The sequence below is a fragment of the Miniopterus natalensis genome, chromosome X, assembly GCF_054644295.1.
Source record: "Miniopterus natalensis isolate mMinNat1 chromosome X, mMinNat1.hap1, whole genome shotgun sequence".
Lineage (NCBI taxonomy): Eukaryota > Metazoa > Chordata > Mammalia > Chiroptera > Miniopteridae > Miniopterus > Miniopterus natalensis.
In genome coordinates this window covers 71422496-71440771 of record NC_142103.1, presented here as the reverse complement: position 1 = coordinate 71440771, position 18276 = coordinate 71422496, and the positions used below count along the sequence as shown (strand labels likewise).

The window sequence follows — 18276 nt, the reverse complement described above, 5'->3', positions numbered from 1 at the left end:
CACACAGACTGAAAGTAAAGGGATGGAAAAAGATATTTCATGAAAATGGAAACACAAAAACCGAGGGGTAGCAATACTTATACCAGATAAAACAGACTTGAAAACAAAGGCTATATCAAGAGATGACAAAGGACCCAGCAATTCCATTTCTGGGTATTTATCCGAAGAAACCCAAAATACTAAAGTGAAAAGGCATATGTATCTGGTGTTATTTCTATGCAAACCTACTAATAAAAAGTTTGTACTGTTGTACAACTTTAATAAAAGTTCAGGAAGAACAGCAAAAAGAAAAAGACATATGCAGCCATATAGTCATTGCATTCTTTATAATAAGATATGGAAGCAATCTAAGTGTTCATCAATGGATGAATGAATAAAGAAGAGGTAGGTGGTGTATATATACCATGAAATATAACTCAGCCATAAAAAAAAAAAAGAATGAAATCTTGCCATCTGCAACAACATGGATGGAACTAGAGGGTATTATGCTGAGTGAAATAAGTCAGACAGAAAGACAAATGCCATAGGATTTCACTCATATGTGGAATCTACAAAACAAAATAATTAAGTCCAGGGCATGCAGAAGGCAGCCGATCAATGATGACTCTCTCATCGTTGATGTTTCTCTCTCTCTCTCCCTCTGCCTTCCTCTCTCTGAAATCAATATATATTTAGAAAGAGAGAGCAGAGAGAGAGAGAGAGAGGAAAGGAAGGAAGGAAGGAAGGAAGGAAGGAAGGAAGGAAGGAAGGAAGGAAGGAAGGAAGGAAGGAAGGAAGGAAGGAAGGAAGGAAGGAAGGAAGGAAGGAAGGAAGGAGAGAGAGAGAGGGAAGGAAGGAAGGAAGGAAGGAAGGAAGGAAGGAAGGAAGGAAGGAAGGAAGGAAGGAAGGAAGGAAGGAAGGAAGGAAGGAAGGAAGGAAGGAAGGAAGGAAGGAAGGAAGGAAGGAGAGAGAGAGAGAGGAAAGAAAGAAAGAAAGAAAGAAAGAAAGAAAGAAAGAAAGAAAGAAAGAAAGAAAGAAAGAAAGAAAGAAAGAAAGAAAGAAAGAAAGAAAGAGAAAGAAAGAAAGAAAGAAAGAGAAAGAGAGAAAGAAAAAGACTCATAGATACAGAGAATATTTTGATGGTTGCCAGGTGGGAGGGGGAACTGGAGGGATGGGTAAAAAAGATGAAGGGATTAAGAAGTACAAATTGGTAGTTACAGAATAGTCATGAGGATATAAAGCACAGCATAGGGAATAGAGTCAATAATATTATAACAACTATTTACGGTGTCAGATGATGTACTAGATTTATTGGGATGATCATTTCGTAAGTTATGTAAATGTTTAATCACTGGGTTGTGTACCTGAAACTAATATAATATTGTACATCAACTGCAGCTGAAAAATAAAAATTATTTAAAAAATCAATAGGGCCCAGCTGGGCTTGGCTCAGCGGTTGAGCGTCGACCTAGGATCCAGGAGATCGGGGTTTGATTCCCGGTCAGGACACATGCCTGGGTTGTGGGCTGCAGCCGATCAATGACTCATCATTGATGTTTCTGTCTCTCTCTCTCTCCCCTTCCTCTCTCTGAAATCAATAAAGGTATGTTTTAAAAAACACAAAAACAGTGAATTAATAACAAAAAAATAACCTGTTAATTTAATTATAAGCAACTCTTGGTTAAAAGCATTTTAAAATTAACAGGGTGTTCATTTTCATATATGACATATGAACCAGAAATTTTGTCCATTAAGTCCGAAGTTTGTTAAATAGAGGTCCATAAAATTGAGGGTTTACTGTACCTATAATTACTCTTAGGATACCAGAGCCAGCCCATTTCTGTAGGTGAAACTGCCTGTCATGTGTGAGAACAAAAGGAAAAACTTTTATTTTTTAATGTTGTGGCTCATCTATGGTCTAGAAACTATACTTTGAGAATAACTTTTGTAATCAGTGATAACAGCAGGAACTTTCACATCCAGTGAACCTATGCTCAAATTCAAGTGGTCATGCAAGTCACTTAGCTTGTTCATCTATAAAATGGAGATTTTACTAATTCCTACCTGATTATAAGACTTAGAAATCACTTATATAAAATACCTGATACCCAGGCTCTGAGAAAGTAGTTACAAAATAAGTCATAGCCTGTTTATTCTCCAGAGATGAAGTCTGTGGTACATACTACTGTCTGCAGGTTCTTCAGAAATAATTTGAGATAAGTAGATACCAGATACTTGTTCTGCCCAAAGAAAATCTTCAGGATTGAAAACTCAGAAGGCCTGATGAAAGGTATCCTTAGGAATAAGAAGCATACAAAGGTCCAAGGGAGCTTTTGGATTACATCGAAAAGGAAGACAGGAACTGCAGAGAGGAAATGAAAGCAAGAAATTTCTAGGAATCCTTGGACCAGGGGCTGCAAATGCTTCCAGGGGCTGGGAAGCCAACAAATGAATGAAGGGGGTTGAGTTAAGAAAAATCAACTGCCAGTAATGTTGTTGTTGTTTTTTAACTAAACGATACTTTGGGCGTTAACATAAACATGCAAAATCTTGACGTTTATATTTAAGTTCAAAACTGAAAACACAAGTCAAAAAAATAGAAAAATTTAATCATTACATTTCTGTGTGTGACTTATTATCCTTGACTTGGAACAGAAAGTCTGATGTCCTTCTTATGGATCAAGAGGTCAATGTTAGATCTTATATTTTTGTGTTACAATGTGAAGGACTTAGCATTGAATCCTTTTACTGGGAATGATTAATTTTATCCTATTTCATAATAGAAAGCAGTTACTTATTAATGTAGGCATTTCCAAACACAGATAGACATTTTGCAGTGTTTTTTATAATTAGGGTAACTACTCTCAAGATATTTGTAGAATTCTGGTACTTCAATAACACAATGCTCCATTTCCAGTACCACATGACAGCAATTCAGTATCTCCATTGTAGCTCTTCTTTCACACCATGAACACTGAGAAAGGCTAACTGAACAATATTGGTTCTTTTTCATAAAATATAACGTCAGAGAGCCTTTTCTGGAATTCAATAGACAGCTCCATAATTTTGGGAATGTAATTCAGGCTTCACTTTCATTTCTTGGAAACCAATTTCAGCAAAGGAAAGTCAGCCAGTTTATATCCTGGCAAATGAGTTTCCTAAAGGCATAATTTTGCTAGGAATGAGCAAATACAAGCACACATTTGTGAAGGTATTTCCGAACAAACCTGCTTTAATTCAAAGTGTCTAGATGAGTTGAAATGTGAACTAAACAGGTCAAATATTTTATTCCAATCATTGCTGGTGTGCTGAGTGCCCTTTGGATGCCAAGAAAGTCATTTTTACAGTTATCTTCAGTACCATGCATGCCTCAACTAAGCCAATCAATCTCCATATAACAGGGCAGATTTCCATAACATGAATCTAGTAATTCACCAAGCAAAGTATTCAGCTATGTATGGTGCAAACCACAATGTTAATTACTAGTTCCTGACATGTTTCACTCTGAACATTTTTGCACAAAAACTGAGTCCTAAGGAGTGGTACATTTTTAAGTTGAAGTCCTTGTAAAATGTCTCTGCTTCAAATGGAAGCTCCCTAAGTCCAACAGTAATGCTTTTACAGAAGTGCACATGTAGTCATATTCACTAGTTTTGACCAATTTATACTAAAAATGTCAAGACTTTTCTCCACACACAAAATCCAGTTATTTCTGGATGTACCTGTCACAGGGTGCAAGTCCAAGAGTTAGTCTCCATCAAAATTCTTAGCACAGGAATTATATTTAGGTGCAGGGGTTCTCAAACTTTAGCGTCTATCATAATCAGCTGGACAGCTTGTTAAAAAAGATTGACAAGCCCTATCTTCAGATTCTGACTCAGTAGGTCTGGGGTAGGGCCTGAGAATTTGCATTTCTAACAAGTTTCCAGGTGGTACAGTGCTGTTGATCAGGGATAATATTTTGAGAATTACTGGCTGGCTAGGCACATAGCTAAGTGTATGGGTAGTGTTTATATCTGTTGTAACTAGCTGCAACCTAAAACCTCACAAATAACTTCTTGACCCAATTTGTCCCAAAAATGTTCGGTCAACAATCTTTAACATTTGGAGCAACAGTATTTCCTACCCTTGCAAGTGCTTGTTTACGACATAATTTCTACTGTACTCAACAGACACTCTTCTCAAACTACTACCTACAAAAGGCTTTCAAGGCTCAGCAATGTTTCACTTACTACATAACTGTATTTCATGTCAGTATCACTTATTCTACCTATAATTCTATCTGTATTCAAAAACACAGCCTATTGAAATTTCAAGTGCTTTTTAAAGTTCTTTTTGTTTCAGCACTCCTCATTTTTTTGTTGTTTTTAATCCTCACCCGAGGATATTTTTCCCACTGATTTTTAGAGAGAGTGGAAGGGAGGCAGGAGAGGGAGGGAGTGGGGGGGGGAGGGGGGAGAGAGACAGAGACAGAGACAGAGAGAGAGGGAGAGAGAGCACACATCAATGGGAGAGACACAATGATTGGTTGCCTTCCGCAAGTACCCCTACCGGCGCTGGGGATCAAATGTGCAACCCAGGTTCCTGTCCTTTACCGGGAATTGAACCCAAGACCCTTTGGTGTGCAGGCCAATGCTCTAACCATCAAGCCACACCAGCCAGGGTAGCACTCATTGCTTTTGTATACTAGCTGTATTTCTTATAATGGTTTATTTTAAAATGGTGTCTTAAACTGTAGCCTTTCAATAGACATGTTTTATTTAGGTATAGAGGAATGCTCATCACTTCCAACAAGAAATAGGCTCTCTCCAGTTTTCCTTTAAATATATGACTTTCTTATATAACTTTTTCCCCACTTTTCATAGATAAGTGTACAAAAAATATTTCAAGTTCATCAAAACTGCTATAAAAAGTACAAGCACAACAATCAATGCTGTTTTCCTTATCTATTTCTGTGTAAGAAATTACCCCAAAACTTAGTGGTTTAAAAAAACATTTATTATCTCATAGTATCTGTGGGTGTGGCTTAACTGGGTCCTCTGGCTCAGGCTCTCACAAGCTGCAATCAAGGTGTCAGCTGGGGCTGCATCATCTCAAGGCTTGACTGGGGAAGGATCCACTTCCAAGCTCACTCACATGGCTGTTGGCAGGATTCAGTTTCTTGTGGTTTGTTGGACTAAGGGCCTCAGTTCCTCACTGGATGGAGGTTGGAGGCTGCGTTCAGTACCTTATAATGTGGGCCTCTCCATAGCGTAGCTCACAACACAGCATCTTGTTTCATCAGAGTGATCAAGCAAGAAGATCCAGGGAGAGAAGAAGAGAGGGAAAGAGGGAGAAAGAGGGAGAGAGAGGGAGAGAGAGGGAGAGAGGGAGAGAGGAGAGAGGGAGAGAGGAGAGACGGAGAGAGGGAGAGGGAGAGAGGGAGAGAGAGAGAGTGCGAGTGCAAGCAAACAAGATGGAAATTGCAGTTTCTTTATAACCTAATCTTGGAAGTGACATCTCATCGCTTTTGTTGTAGTCTACTCATTAGAAGCAAGTCACTAAGTCCAGCCCACACACGGGGGGGGGGGGGGGGGAGGACAGAAATTACACAAGAGTGTGAATACCAGAAGGCAGAAATCACTGGGAGCCACTGTAGAAGACGGTTATCACGAATGGCAAGTGGCACTTGGTCAGTGCGTCAGGGAGACACCATGGAGAGGTAGAGACTGTATTGTCAGAGGATCTGATATTTCAAGAGTGGTTGGAGCCCGGCAGGGCATGGCTCAGTGGCTGAGCATGGACCTAGAATCCAGGTGATCAGAGTTCGATTTCCGGTCAGGGCCCATGCCCGGGTTGTGGGCTCGATCCCCAGTCGGGGGCATGCAGGAGTCAGCCGATCAATGACTCCGTCATCATTGATGTTTCTCTCTCTCTCTCTCTCTCTCCCTCTCCTTTCCTCTCTCTGAAATCAATAAATATATATTAAAAAAAAAAGAGTGGTTGGAAAAATCAGACTTTTTTGGTAACATTTCACAATTTTTTAAATGTTGGCAACAAACATATTTGTTAAAACAGAAACATGTTCATATAATGCAAGTTAAATGACAGAGGGAAATGAAAACTTATTCAACTACATGTCAGATTCTGATAAACACTACTGATCAATGTAAATCAATGAATTTCTTTTTTAAAAAATGTGTGGGCCTATGCGCTGCAAGTTTGCCATCCTTGTAATATCCTTTGTGGTATAGATGAAAGGGCAAGGGTTTTGGTGTCTGATATGCAAATCCTAGTTCTGCCACTTCCCCTGACTATGTCCTTGGGCCTATGACAAGGGCCAGAGAAATAATCCTTGGGACTCGTACTGTTAGCATTTTCTTATTTGCCTCCCTACTACTGGGCTCCTGGGCTTTAAAGGTCAGATAAGGAAGAGGGAAAGAGTACCCTCCTGACCTCAGCACTCCCTTATCTCACTTTCCTACTTCATTTTTCTCTTACTATTATCACCTAAAATACTGTAGATTTTCTTTTTATCTTGTCTGTCCTCCCCAATAGAAAATAAATTTCATGAGGTCAGAAATCTGTTTTGTTCACTCCTTTATCCTCACAGTCTTGAACTGCGCCTGGCACACAGTAGAAATCCATAAATATTTGTTGAATGAATGAATTCCATTGTTCTTAGTACTTAGCACAGGGTTTGGCATGGAGTAGGTGCTCAAAAAAAGTTAACGGCACTGAAAAATATTCATTGTCCTGGTTAAGAAAAATGGGGTTAAATGAGGCCAGAGAACAGTAAGCAGATCATGAAAAACCCTGCATACCAGGCTACGCTAAGCTTAAAGCATGAGAGTAAAATGATCAATGTCCAACCTACTTGGAACATAAGATATTTTGGTCAAAGTCATGGTAGCTGGCATTTATATGGCATTTACTATGTGCTATATAATGTTCTAAGCACTTTGTTTATATTAAAACATTTAACACTCACAACAAAGTCTGCGATATAGGTATTATTACTATCATCATCTTCCAGGCGAGGAAACTGAGATAGAGGTTAACTTGCCCAAGCTTATATAATTAATAGGCAGAAGAACAATGATTTACACCCAGGCAGTCCGGCTCTGAGGTCTGTGCTCTTAACTATTATGCTACACAAACTACATATAAGTATTCTGGAAAAAGTTATTAAAATGCAACTGTACTGTTTTGAGATATGCTAAAGATGAAGGATTTTGATGTCAAATACATTTAGGTTCATATCTTGGCTCAGCCACGCTGTAGCAGTGCAACCTTCAGCCACTGACTATGCTGAGCCTGTTTTATTTTAGCTATAATGAAGATTAATACGCATCCTGAGGGTGGTTGTGAGGATTAAATGATATGAATCTATGTAAGGTACCAGCCCATGTAGTAGCTATTATTGCTACCACCACGGGGGAAGTTAGTCTATAAGTGCATTACTAAGCAGCTACAAAATTTACTTTTACTTAACAGAGTCTGGCAATTCTGTTTGGAGTCTGAGTTGATTTACATGGAATTAACATATAACATTATAAAACACTGGTTCTAAATTCTTCCTTATCTGATTTTTAAAGCTCTCTATAGCCCTAGCCGGTTTGGCTCAATGATTAGAGCATCAGCCCACACACTGAAGGGTCCCAGGTTCAATTCTGACCAAGGGCACATACCTCCGTTGCAGGCTTGATCCCTGGCCCCAGTTGGGCACGTGCAGGAGGCAACCAATCAATGTGTCTCTCTCACATCAATGTTTCTCTCTCCCTCCCTTCCACTCTCTCTGAAAAGCAATGGAAAAAATATCCTCGGGTGAGGATTAAAAAATAATAACAAGCCCTCTACAGTCTCTTTCCCCCTCCTCCCCTCCCTCCAACCATTACTGAGCAAATCCCTGCAGTCTTGGAACTCAATTAAGAGAACTACATACAAACTCCCATTTGTGAGATAACTAAGTTCTAGGGATGTACTATACAGAGCATGGGGGTAAAGAGAATTATAATGTGATATGAAAAGAGTGTGAGAGAGAGAAATATGAGAGGTAAAAAGCATTCTGGTAGCACAAGGGAAGATGACATTCACCTTGGCTGGGAAAGATTTCATAGTGATAACTTTTAAGAATATGTAGGAATTTCTATGCAAAGTTGAGAGTAACATAAGAAAAGCACTGTGTGCGAAGACACGGTGTGTCTGGGAAACTAAAAAAGTTCAGAATGGTTGGAACTTTCCAATGCTGGAACAGGTGTGAGCGAAAGCAAGCACGAAGCAAGCCTGATAAGAGTTTGGGATCACGCAGTGAAAGGCATTGTCTGCCATGCTGAGAAGTCTGGACTTGGTAGGGTAGGCGAAAAGCAGCCAGTGGGTATCTTCAGGCACAAAACAAAGCTTTGGTTTTCAGAATCACATCTATGACAGTAATATGGAAGATAGACTACAGTCCAGAGAGTGGTAAAGGAACAAGTTGAGGCTATTTTCATGGTTCAGATAAGAAATGATGGTGGGTCATATGGTAGTTCTAAATTTTTTGAGAAACCTCCATACTGTTTTCCACAGTGACTGCATCAACTTACATTCCCACCAGCAGTGTGCGAGGGTTCCCTTTCCTCCGCAATATTTCTTTCTTGATAACAGCCATTCTAAAGGTTTTGAGGCAGTATCTCATTGTTTTTTTAAATCCTCACCCGAGGATATGTTTATTGATTTTGAGAGAGGATTGGGGGGTGGGGGAAGAAATATCGATCGGCCACCTCCTATTCGCGCCCCAACACGGGATCAAGTCTGTAACCTGGGTATGTGTGCTGACTGGGAATCAAACCTACAATCTTTTTGGTGTACGAGACGACATTCCAAGCAACAGAGCCACCAACCTGGGCTCATTCTGGTTTTGATTTGCATTTTTCTATTAACTAGTGATATTGAACATCTTTCATGTGTCTGCACATCTTCCTTGGAAAGTTATCTATTCAGGTCCTCTGCCCATTTTTAAAATCTCATTGTGTTTTTGTTGTTGTTGTTGAGCTGTATAAGTTCTTTATATATTTTGAATATTAGCCCCTTGTTGGATGGATGTATCATTTGCAAATATCTTCTTCCATTTGGTTGGCTGCCTTTTTGTTTTGCTGATGACGGCATGCACTAAAGCAATATGGGCAGAAGTGGCTAGACTCAGGAGACATTTTGGGGGCAGAAGTGACAGGATTTGGTGACCAAGTAGATATGGCAAGAGACAAGAGAGTGAAGAATCAAGAACTCCACAGTTCCTGGCTTGAAATGGATGAGACAACATTCATAGAAAAAGAGAACACAGCCCTGGCCGGGTGGCTCAGCTGGAGCATCGTCCCATGCACCAAGAGGCTGCTGGTTCGATTTCTGGTCAGGGTGCATATGGGAGGAAGCCAGTTGATGTTAGTCTCTCACACCGATGTTTCTCCCTTTCTCTCTCTCACTCCTCCCTCTCTTATTCTCTCTCTAAAATCAATAAAAACATACCCTCGGGTGAGGATTAAAAAGAGAATACAGAAAGTAGAATAAGTTTGAGGGGAAAATATTGAGTTCTATCTTGGATAGTTTTTAGTTTGAGTGACCTAAGTTGTGCCGTAAGTTCATGAGAAAGGCTGGGAGTAGAGAAAGAGCTCTAGGCGTCATCAGAATAGACAATATTTAAAGTCATAATAATGAATGAGATTGCTAAAGAAATAAATAGAAGAATTGGTGCTCTCAAGGCACCAATGCTTAAGGAAGAAGGCAAAGGAGGAGTAACTTAGGGAAGGAGAAAGAACTAGAGACTTGTAAGGAGAATCAGAAGTGAGCAGCACGATGGTATCCGAGGAAGGATATTTAAGGAAAGGATGGTTCAATGGTGTCAACGATCTCACAGAGGACCAAGAAAGGGTAACAATGGACATGGATTTGGCAGCTTCAAAATGGCAACATCAGGTATCAAGTGGCAATAGGTTAGGGAATGGGAATTAATAGTCTTCTTTTTTCAAGAATAATGATTAAAAGGGAAGTACAGGGATAAGGGTAATGGCTTAAGAGAATTACAAAGTAAATGGGAAGTTTTTGGTTTTTTAAAGGTTATTTGTGTATGCTGTAAGTGAAAGAAACCAGAGCTGGAGAGACTGAAAATGCAGAAAAGAGATTATTTTGAATTATTATAACATCACTATATGATTCCCTCACTTGCCACTTAGCTTATATATTTGCCTTGTACTGGCAATACCGTACCTTTAGCAAGCTGGCACAAATTAAGTGCTCAATAAACTTAATTAGTGTTTTTCTTCATGTATCTATGCATATTATCTGGATAATAAAAGTTCACAATTTTACATAAGAATGTACAAAACAGCCCGGCCAGGTGTGGCTCAGCAGGTGAGCATCAACCTAGGATCCAGGGGATGGTGGTTCAGTTCCCGGTCAGGGCACATGTCCAGGTTGCAGGCTCAATCCCCGGTTGGGGCCTGCAGGAGGCAGCCGATCAGTGACTCTCTCATCATTGATGCTTCTATCTCCATCTCCCTCTCTCTCTCTGAAATCAATAAAGATATATTAAAAAAAAAAAGAATGTACAAAACAAAGGAAATAGTGTGGTAGGATTGTGGAAAGAGACTCTGAGAGATACAGACCCAGAATAAGGATTTTTTATCCACCACTTCCTAGTATCCAAACCAAAGAAAAATAATTTCACCTCTATGCACCTCAGTTATTCAACTGTTAAATGGGAAGAATACCATGCATTCTTGCAAGCTTGTGAGGATTAAGCAAGATATTTAAAAAGCACTTTATATACAACTTGGTGCTCAAGTAGTAATACAGTGGGACCTCAGTTCTCAAACTTAATTCATTCCACAAGGCTGTTCGAGAAGCAATTTGTTCGAAAACCGAAACATTTTTTCCCATTAGAATGTGAACTGAATTAATCCATTCCAGACCCCCAAATAATTCCGTTTTAACTTTTCTTACATATGGTTAATGTCTAATGTATTGTTTAATCTATAAATAAACACTTAAATTTATTGAACCACCCCCTACTAGCCTTAAATGAATCACTTTCAGCACTCGTTCCCGGGTGTCTTTCAGGTCAGCATGCAGCATCTTTACTAGTTCATTTATCACTGACTCCGAAATAGCTGTCACTGGCTGTTTTTCGTTTATCTAAATCGACAAGTTTTTCTACCTCTTCAATTGCCTGTGATCACTGCTTCTTTCACACCCTTAGCAACATTAGCATTCTTGGTGACCTCTTTATGTTTTAAAATTGTGCTAACCATTGGCTTCCCCAGCAACAAAAGCATTCTCTTCTTTGTTTGTTGCCTGACAGATGCTTTCTGTCTGCTGAGGTATCGGCAGGAAAGGGTTGTCAGGCAGAAAACCAAAGTTTGGTTTGACAACAACCTAGACATTTTTTTCTGTGAACTTGGTCACAACTTAGAGAACAGAATTGTTCTAAATGGGAGATATTTGAGAAACCCAACAAACCTTTCATGCTGATACCTGTATGATCAAGTCACAGTTCTCTCAGGAGACAAAGGAGAATGCATGAGTATGAGTTAACTGCTAAACCTCACATTGTTAACATCTCAGGAAATTCTGCTATGAATATTTTCATGATTTTTGGTTTTGCTGCTGCTTATTATTATTAAATTTTCATTTTTTACCGTACAGTTCACTGCCTTTTTATTAAATATTTATTTACATTTCACGTCCTTTTTGTATTTAAAGTGTTTATTTATAGATTAAACAGTACATTAGACATGTACTGTATATAATGTGAAAAAATGATTTGGTTTTTATACAGCCTTCTGGAACAAATTAAGTTCTAGAACCGAGGTTCCACAGTATTGCACCTTAATAATTTCTTTAAATCAACTCATGCTTCTTTCTTTCTTTTTTAAAATTTGTCTTTATTGATTTCAGAGAGAGGAAGGGAGAGGGAGAGGGAGAGAGAGAGATAGAAACATCAGTGATGAGAGAGTCACTGATCGGCTGCCTCCTGCACGCCCCCAACTGGGGATCAAGGCCACAACCCAGGCATGTGCCCTGACCAGGAGCTGAACTGTGATCTCCTGGATCATAGGTTGATGCTCAACCACTGACCCATGCCAGCCTGGCAGAAAGAAGTATACCTGTGAGCCCTGGCCGGTGTGGCTCAGTTGGCTAGAGCATCGTCCCATACACCAAAAGGTGGTGGGTTCAATTCCTGGTTGGGGTGCATGCAGGAGGCAACCTTTGATGTTACTCTCTCATAGCGATGTTTCTTTCTCTCCCTCTCTCTCTCAAATCAATTTTAAAAAGGTATAGCTGCGAAACAGTGGGTTTGATGTAATTATCTTTTTTTCTAATACAGTAAAACCTCGATATAACGGAAGTAAAACCTCGATATAACGCACTAATTTGGGTGAGGGGGTGCCTGAAGCCAAAAGGCTGTTATATAATAAAGCAGGTTTTCCAAATGTGTAATATTAAAAAATTAATAAATTAGTTAACCTGTTTTTACTTATGTAGACATGTTTGTATAATTAAAATTAGGCATGTATGAAAAGTTTAATTTCACAGAAAAGTTTTCTATAAGTATTACTGTAATTTTAAATTTCTACTGAATAGGTCTAATAAATGAGTACATTCACCAGTCAATGCGAGTAAACAAATGAACATGGCTGGGGCGTGGCTTATCGCACATGGGAACACTGGCCAGCATGCTAAAACTGCTACAGAAAGTCTTACCCCGCAGGATGCAGTGTGATCACATGCTAATCATTTGCTGAACCGTTTATGAGCAGTGACTCTTGGGTTTAAATATGTAGACTATAGTTGTAGATATGCAATATTTATTTATGTTGGCAAAATTAATTTAGTGAATAGGCCATATGTTTTTTCTAACATATGGCCTATTCACTAAAATTTGTTTAAAATAACAGTGAATTAATAACACAAAATAACCTGTTAATTTCATTATAAGCAAACCTTGGTTTAAAGCATTTTAAAATTAACAGGGTGTTAATTTTCACATATGACATAGGGACTGGCAATTATCCAAAGTCCGTTAAATGGAGGTCTGTAAAATCAAGGGTTTACTGTATATAATAACCATTAAAACAAAGTATTCATACCCTTAACCACCCCACATCATCTCCCAAATTACATTCTAAAACTGCTTTGGGTTGCTCTGCTTCTGAAACCCTTAGGAAGAGATGAGGCCAGCAATTTGTGGGTTTATTTAATTTTTCCGCTACTGGTGATTACCACTTAAAGAGGTTTATAGAACATACAAATGAAACCAACCAAATAACAAAATTCATCTCAATATATGCACTGAATCTTTTCATGGGAAGTCCTACCTTGTCTAAAGCTAAACATACAACCTAGCAATTTATCTTTTATTTAATCTCTCTCCCTCTATTTTCTCTATCACATATGAAAATGAGATTGGAATAAAGGCCCATCTTGTGGCCTAGTCTGAAGAACAAAGCCAAGAGGAGGAGAAATACAGTAGTGGGTTTTGTTTTGAAGCATTTCAGTCACTATGTTGTACACCTGAAACTAATACAAAATCATATTGAATGCAAATTTTAATTGAATACACATATACACACACAGATATATGTGTGTGTGTGTGTATATATATAGATATCCTAGAATACATTAAAAAAAAAGAAATTATAGGCATGCAGATCATCCAAGTGAAAATCTATTATCTTCAAGATAGTGGAACACCCCTTTGAAAAGACAAACAGCCCTAGCCAGTTTGGTTCAATGGTTACAGCGTCGGCCCTCGGACTGAAGGGTCCCGGGTTCGATTCTGGCCAAGGGCACATACCTCGGTTGCAGGCTCGATCACCCACCCTGGTCAGGGCACGTGCAGGAGGCAACCAATCGATGTGTCTCTCTCATATTGATGATTCTCTCTCTCTCTCCCCCTCCCACTCTCTCTGAAAAGCAATGAAAAAAATATCCTCAGGTAAGGATTATAAAAAGAAAAGGCAAACCACAATCAGTTATTCACCAATACCTTTCAAGTCTGTGCTATTAACCAGGAAGTTCTCTATAATAGTAACAACAACAACCACAAAAATCACTGACCAGAAACAGGAGAACTTCACTCACTGGTAATATCTAGAGATACTTTACACATGCAATTTTGGAGCCAGTCTTAAATCCACTATATGAAGAGACACATTCCACACTTTTTAACACCCTCACCCTGAATTAACCATGTTCCTCCAAAGGGCCACATGTTTCATCTTTTGCAATTGGCCCACAGTATGTGCCACTGTTTTCAGTCTGGCTCTTTTACTGAACTGACCTCCTTGAGGGCAGGGGTCCCCTTATTTACCTCTGAATCCTCAGCAACCAGCACAGTATCCAGCCTATAGAGCAAGCACTCAATAAATGAATAATATCAGGTGTCCCAAAAAATGTATACACACTTTAACAGCTGACTCTATTACATTTTGAAAATGAAATGTATTTTAATAAACACTGCCTTTATAATTATTCAAGGTGTGTACACATTTTGGGGGGACACCCTATATAAATGAATGACCCAGACCTGTCTTTACCCAGGAGCCAGGGAAGATTTTAAATGAGTATGGGAATGACCTAATCACGTTGGCACTTTAGAAAGATTCCTCTTAGAGAGCAAGCACCGTTGTTAAGAGCATGAGCTTTGGAGCCAGACTGCCTGGGCATGAATCCCAGAATCCCAGCTCTGTCATTTATTGCTCGGTGACTCTAGGCAAGTTTCTAAACTTCCTGTGCCTCAGTTTCCTCTTTTGGAAAAGGAATTAAGACTGTTTCACAGGTTATTGTGAGGATCAAATGAGATAAATCTTTTTTGTTAAAGCACATACATTAGCACCTGGGTCATAATAAGTGTTCCATCAATGTTAGCCACTGCTGCCAGCAACCCGGTTAATAATGACAATGAGGTAAGAAGTCTTTAAAGTTTGGGTGGGCCCTAGCCTGTGTGGCTCAGTTCGTTGGAGTGTTGTCCAGTGCACTGAAAGGTAGCCGGCTCAATTCCCTGTCAGGGCACAAAGCCAGGTTGAGGGTTTGATTCCCCAGTTGGGCGCATTCGGGAGGCAACTGATCGATAGTTCTCTCTCACATCGATGTTTTCTCTCTCCCCCCTTTCCTGTCTCTCCAACATAAATTAAAAAATTTTTTTGTTTAAAGAAAAAAAAAAAGCTTGAATGGTAGTGGTGGAAACAAAGTGGAAAGAATGGCCATGAATGATGAATCTCCTGAAAAGTGTTCAGTCAGGAAGGCAAGCAAAATGAGTGTTATATTTTTTTCTACTTTGTACATTTGACTTAGCTCATGATTGGATTTTTCATTATTAAAAGCAGCTATAATTTACCCAGCCTGGGCACAGATTTGATGCTGGGCACAAGTCTAGTATGACTGAACTCTAGCCACAAGTTCTATGACCACTGCAAGCTTCTCTATGCAGGTCTTTCAGTCTTTCAGCTGCGATTTTTTTTTTCATGACTCCCTGCAGCACCATTTCTTTAGTTTATGATTCCCACAATTTCCTGTCCTGCCTTTTGACTGTGAGCACATCTCCAAGAGCCTTGGTTGGTGAATGGGTTTGAGGTTTTGTCCTACTCAACCGTGCACTACTTTTCTTTTTCTTCTTCCTGCCCATCTCATTTACTTCTCAAGCCTTGCTATTCCCCACACGTAGGAACTTGAAACCCAAGAGCATGGGAAAGCAACAGAGCAACAGCAGTAGTGCCAAGAACTGGGGATGCTGCCAAGCTCTTCCCCAGGCCCCATATGCAGTGACTAACTACATGAGGAGATTAGACTTAACTGCCCATGGGGCCTCACACGCTTGATATTCCTTTTTGCTTCTGTTCATTTTCTGTCTCCCACTTAAAGCAGCCTCCTCCCAAACCGGTAACCAATTAGAATCCAACTCATCCTTGAAGACCCAGCTTCTTCAAAGAAACCTCCCCTTGACCATTTTAGCACACAGATATCCCCTCCAACACACACACACACACACACACACACACACAAAACAGGTACTGTACTTAAAATGTGTACTATAAAGCACAATCACATACATACTTATACCATTAAATAAATATTTCATGTGTATATATTTGATTTTCCAAGGGTAGGACCATGTCTCACATGTTTTTAAAACCTCTCACTCTCAGTGAGTTAATACTTTTTGAACCGTAACTGAATCAGTGGCGTTTTTTGTTTGTGTGTTTAGGCTAAGGAAGGAGGAGGTAGAAGCATGCGGAAATGAAAAAAAGGTTGAATGGACATATGGGTAAAAAAAAAAAGCACTTAGGTCAAAACGGGGGGAAAAATATTGTAGAAGAAAGGTGTTTATATAACATCTGTTTAACTGATTTGCTTCAAGGTTGGAAAGAGACATACAGAAGAGAGGTGCTAACTGGAAAAAAATTGGAAAAGAGCATTTCAGCTTTAGGCAGAAGACAGCAGGAAAAGATGAGACTGCAAAAGAAATTCTTCTAACACCTAGGGACAGGCCAACTGGATAAGCGGAAGGTAAAGGGAATTACTTGGATGACATGGATGGAGATGTGGTTAAGTAGGTGATGGACTGGATAGGGGGGTGGTTTGAATGGGTGGGTAGATGGATAACATAATAGATGGTAGTTAGGCAAACAGGCTAGATGGACGGTAAGGGGGTAGATGGGAGGCAGGTAAGTGGGTGGGTGGTTAGATGTTTAGTTAGGAAGGAACAGGTGTGGGGCATATTAAGATAGGGCCCTTCCCTCACCTTGACCCGGAAGCGGATGAGTGCCAGCCTCACGCAGTGGCTCAGGCAGGCTGGTGGCAGGAACCAGGCCCGTGGAGGAGGGGTGCCCTTGTTGCCCACGTGTCCCACGATCAGTTGCGCTGTCTGCCGCTCAGTCTGGCACCTACGGCCCCACTCAGCCAGCCGGTCCTTGCCCAGGCCCCCGGGGAACATGACCACCAGCTCCAAGCCGTCACCGCCGGGATAGGCACAAGCTTGGCACAGCGCTGACAAGTAGCCCAGCATGGCGTTCCACTGGCCGCCACACACCCAATCCGTCTGGTAGCCGCCATAGAGCCGTTGCAGCGCCGAGCCAGCGTCTACCAGCACCCGAGCCCCTGGGAGCGTAGGGGGAGGGGGCGGGGGCGGCGGCGGCGGCGGTGGCGGCGGCGGGTGCAGGCCGGGATGCCCCTGGCCGTGGTGGTGGAAGTGGTGAGCTGGGTGATGGTGCCGCGTCGGCCCCGCGCCCCCAGAGTAGGCACCCAAGCCAGCGGGCGGGAGCGGCGGCTGCAGAGGAGCGGATCCCCTGGCGACGCGTGGAGCCCCGGGCGCTAGGGCTACTGCAGGTGGCAGCTGGCAATGCTGGAACTGCTGCTGCTGGCGCGAGACCGTGCGCGCGAGTTTGAGAAGGTCCACGGGCACCACGGCCCCGGGACAGCGCTTCTCCAGAAACTCTTGGAAGCCCTGGACGCCCATGCTTCGTCGGCGGGCAGACGAGACGGCGGCTGCGCGAGCAGGCTAGGCGGCGATCTGGGCGCGAAGCTGGGGGCGGGCGCCTGCGCACTCCGCGGGGGGCGATGGGGGTGGGAAAAGGATTCCCGAGGGGAGGGGTGAGGGAGCGAGGGAGCGAGGGAGTGAGGGAGTGAGGGAGTGAGGGCGGGGTGGGGAGACCGCCGATTGGATTTGGGTGGAGAGGAGGGATGAGGCCAACCGGATTTAGGAAAGATTGGGAGGATAAAAGCGATGACGGGCTCTAGTCACTTTTTTATTTTCCTCTCCGACTGCTCTTCATCTCTTCAAAAGTGGTGATGCCTCTTCCTTCCACCTCCGGAAGCCATGTTGCCTAGTATGTACCTTACACACTTTCTGGCAGAAGGAGTGGAGTGGGGCGGGGCGGGGAAGAGATGCATCCTGGGAGTTGTAGTGTTCTCTATGGCCTCGGTGTACAGAGGAGGAACAAGATTACCACCCCTGTCAGCCCTTGCTGTCACAGGGTCACCAGCGGCGGGGCGCGATGATATGTGTTTAGGATTTGCACGTCAACTCCTGACATATCACCGAGTTGCTTCATGCTATTTACTGCCTTTCCCAGGGAAGAGGGGGAAGGAGTGATGCATCATGGGAAAGGAAGTGGAGTGGATTAATTGAATTCAGCTAAAGTATGCCAAAATTCTCCAGGAGGTGGAATTTTCATTTCAGGGGGGAAAATAGCATGTGTAGCTTTTTTTTTTCTTTTTGTTAATCCTCACCTGAGGGTATTTTGTCCATTGATTTTCTAGAGAGAGTGGAAGGGAGAGAGGGAG

General features: G+C 41.4%; 1 protein-coding gene across 2 annotated transcripts in view; it reads right to left on the bottom strand.

The window, feature by feature from the left end:
- The window catches only part of FAM120C (family with sequence similarity 120 member C), an 88417-nt gene extending 70968 nt beyond the window's left edge, over positions 1-17449 (bottom strand). For both annotated transcript variants that reach the window (XM_016215178.2, XM_087829478.1), the window contains exon 1: positions 16736-17449. In XM_016215178.2, coding sequence (XP_016070664.2) covers positions 16736-17449 — 714 coding nt within the window. The remainder of the gene's footprint in view (positions 1-16735) is intronic.
- Positions 17450-18276: the final 827 nt, after the last annotated feature.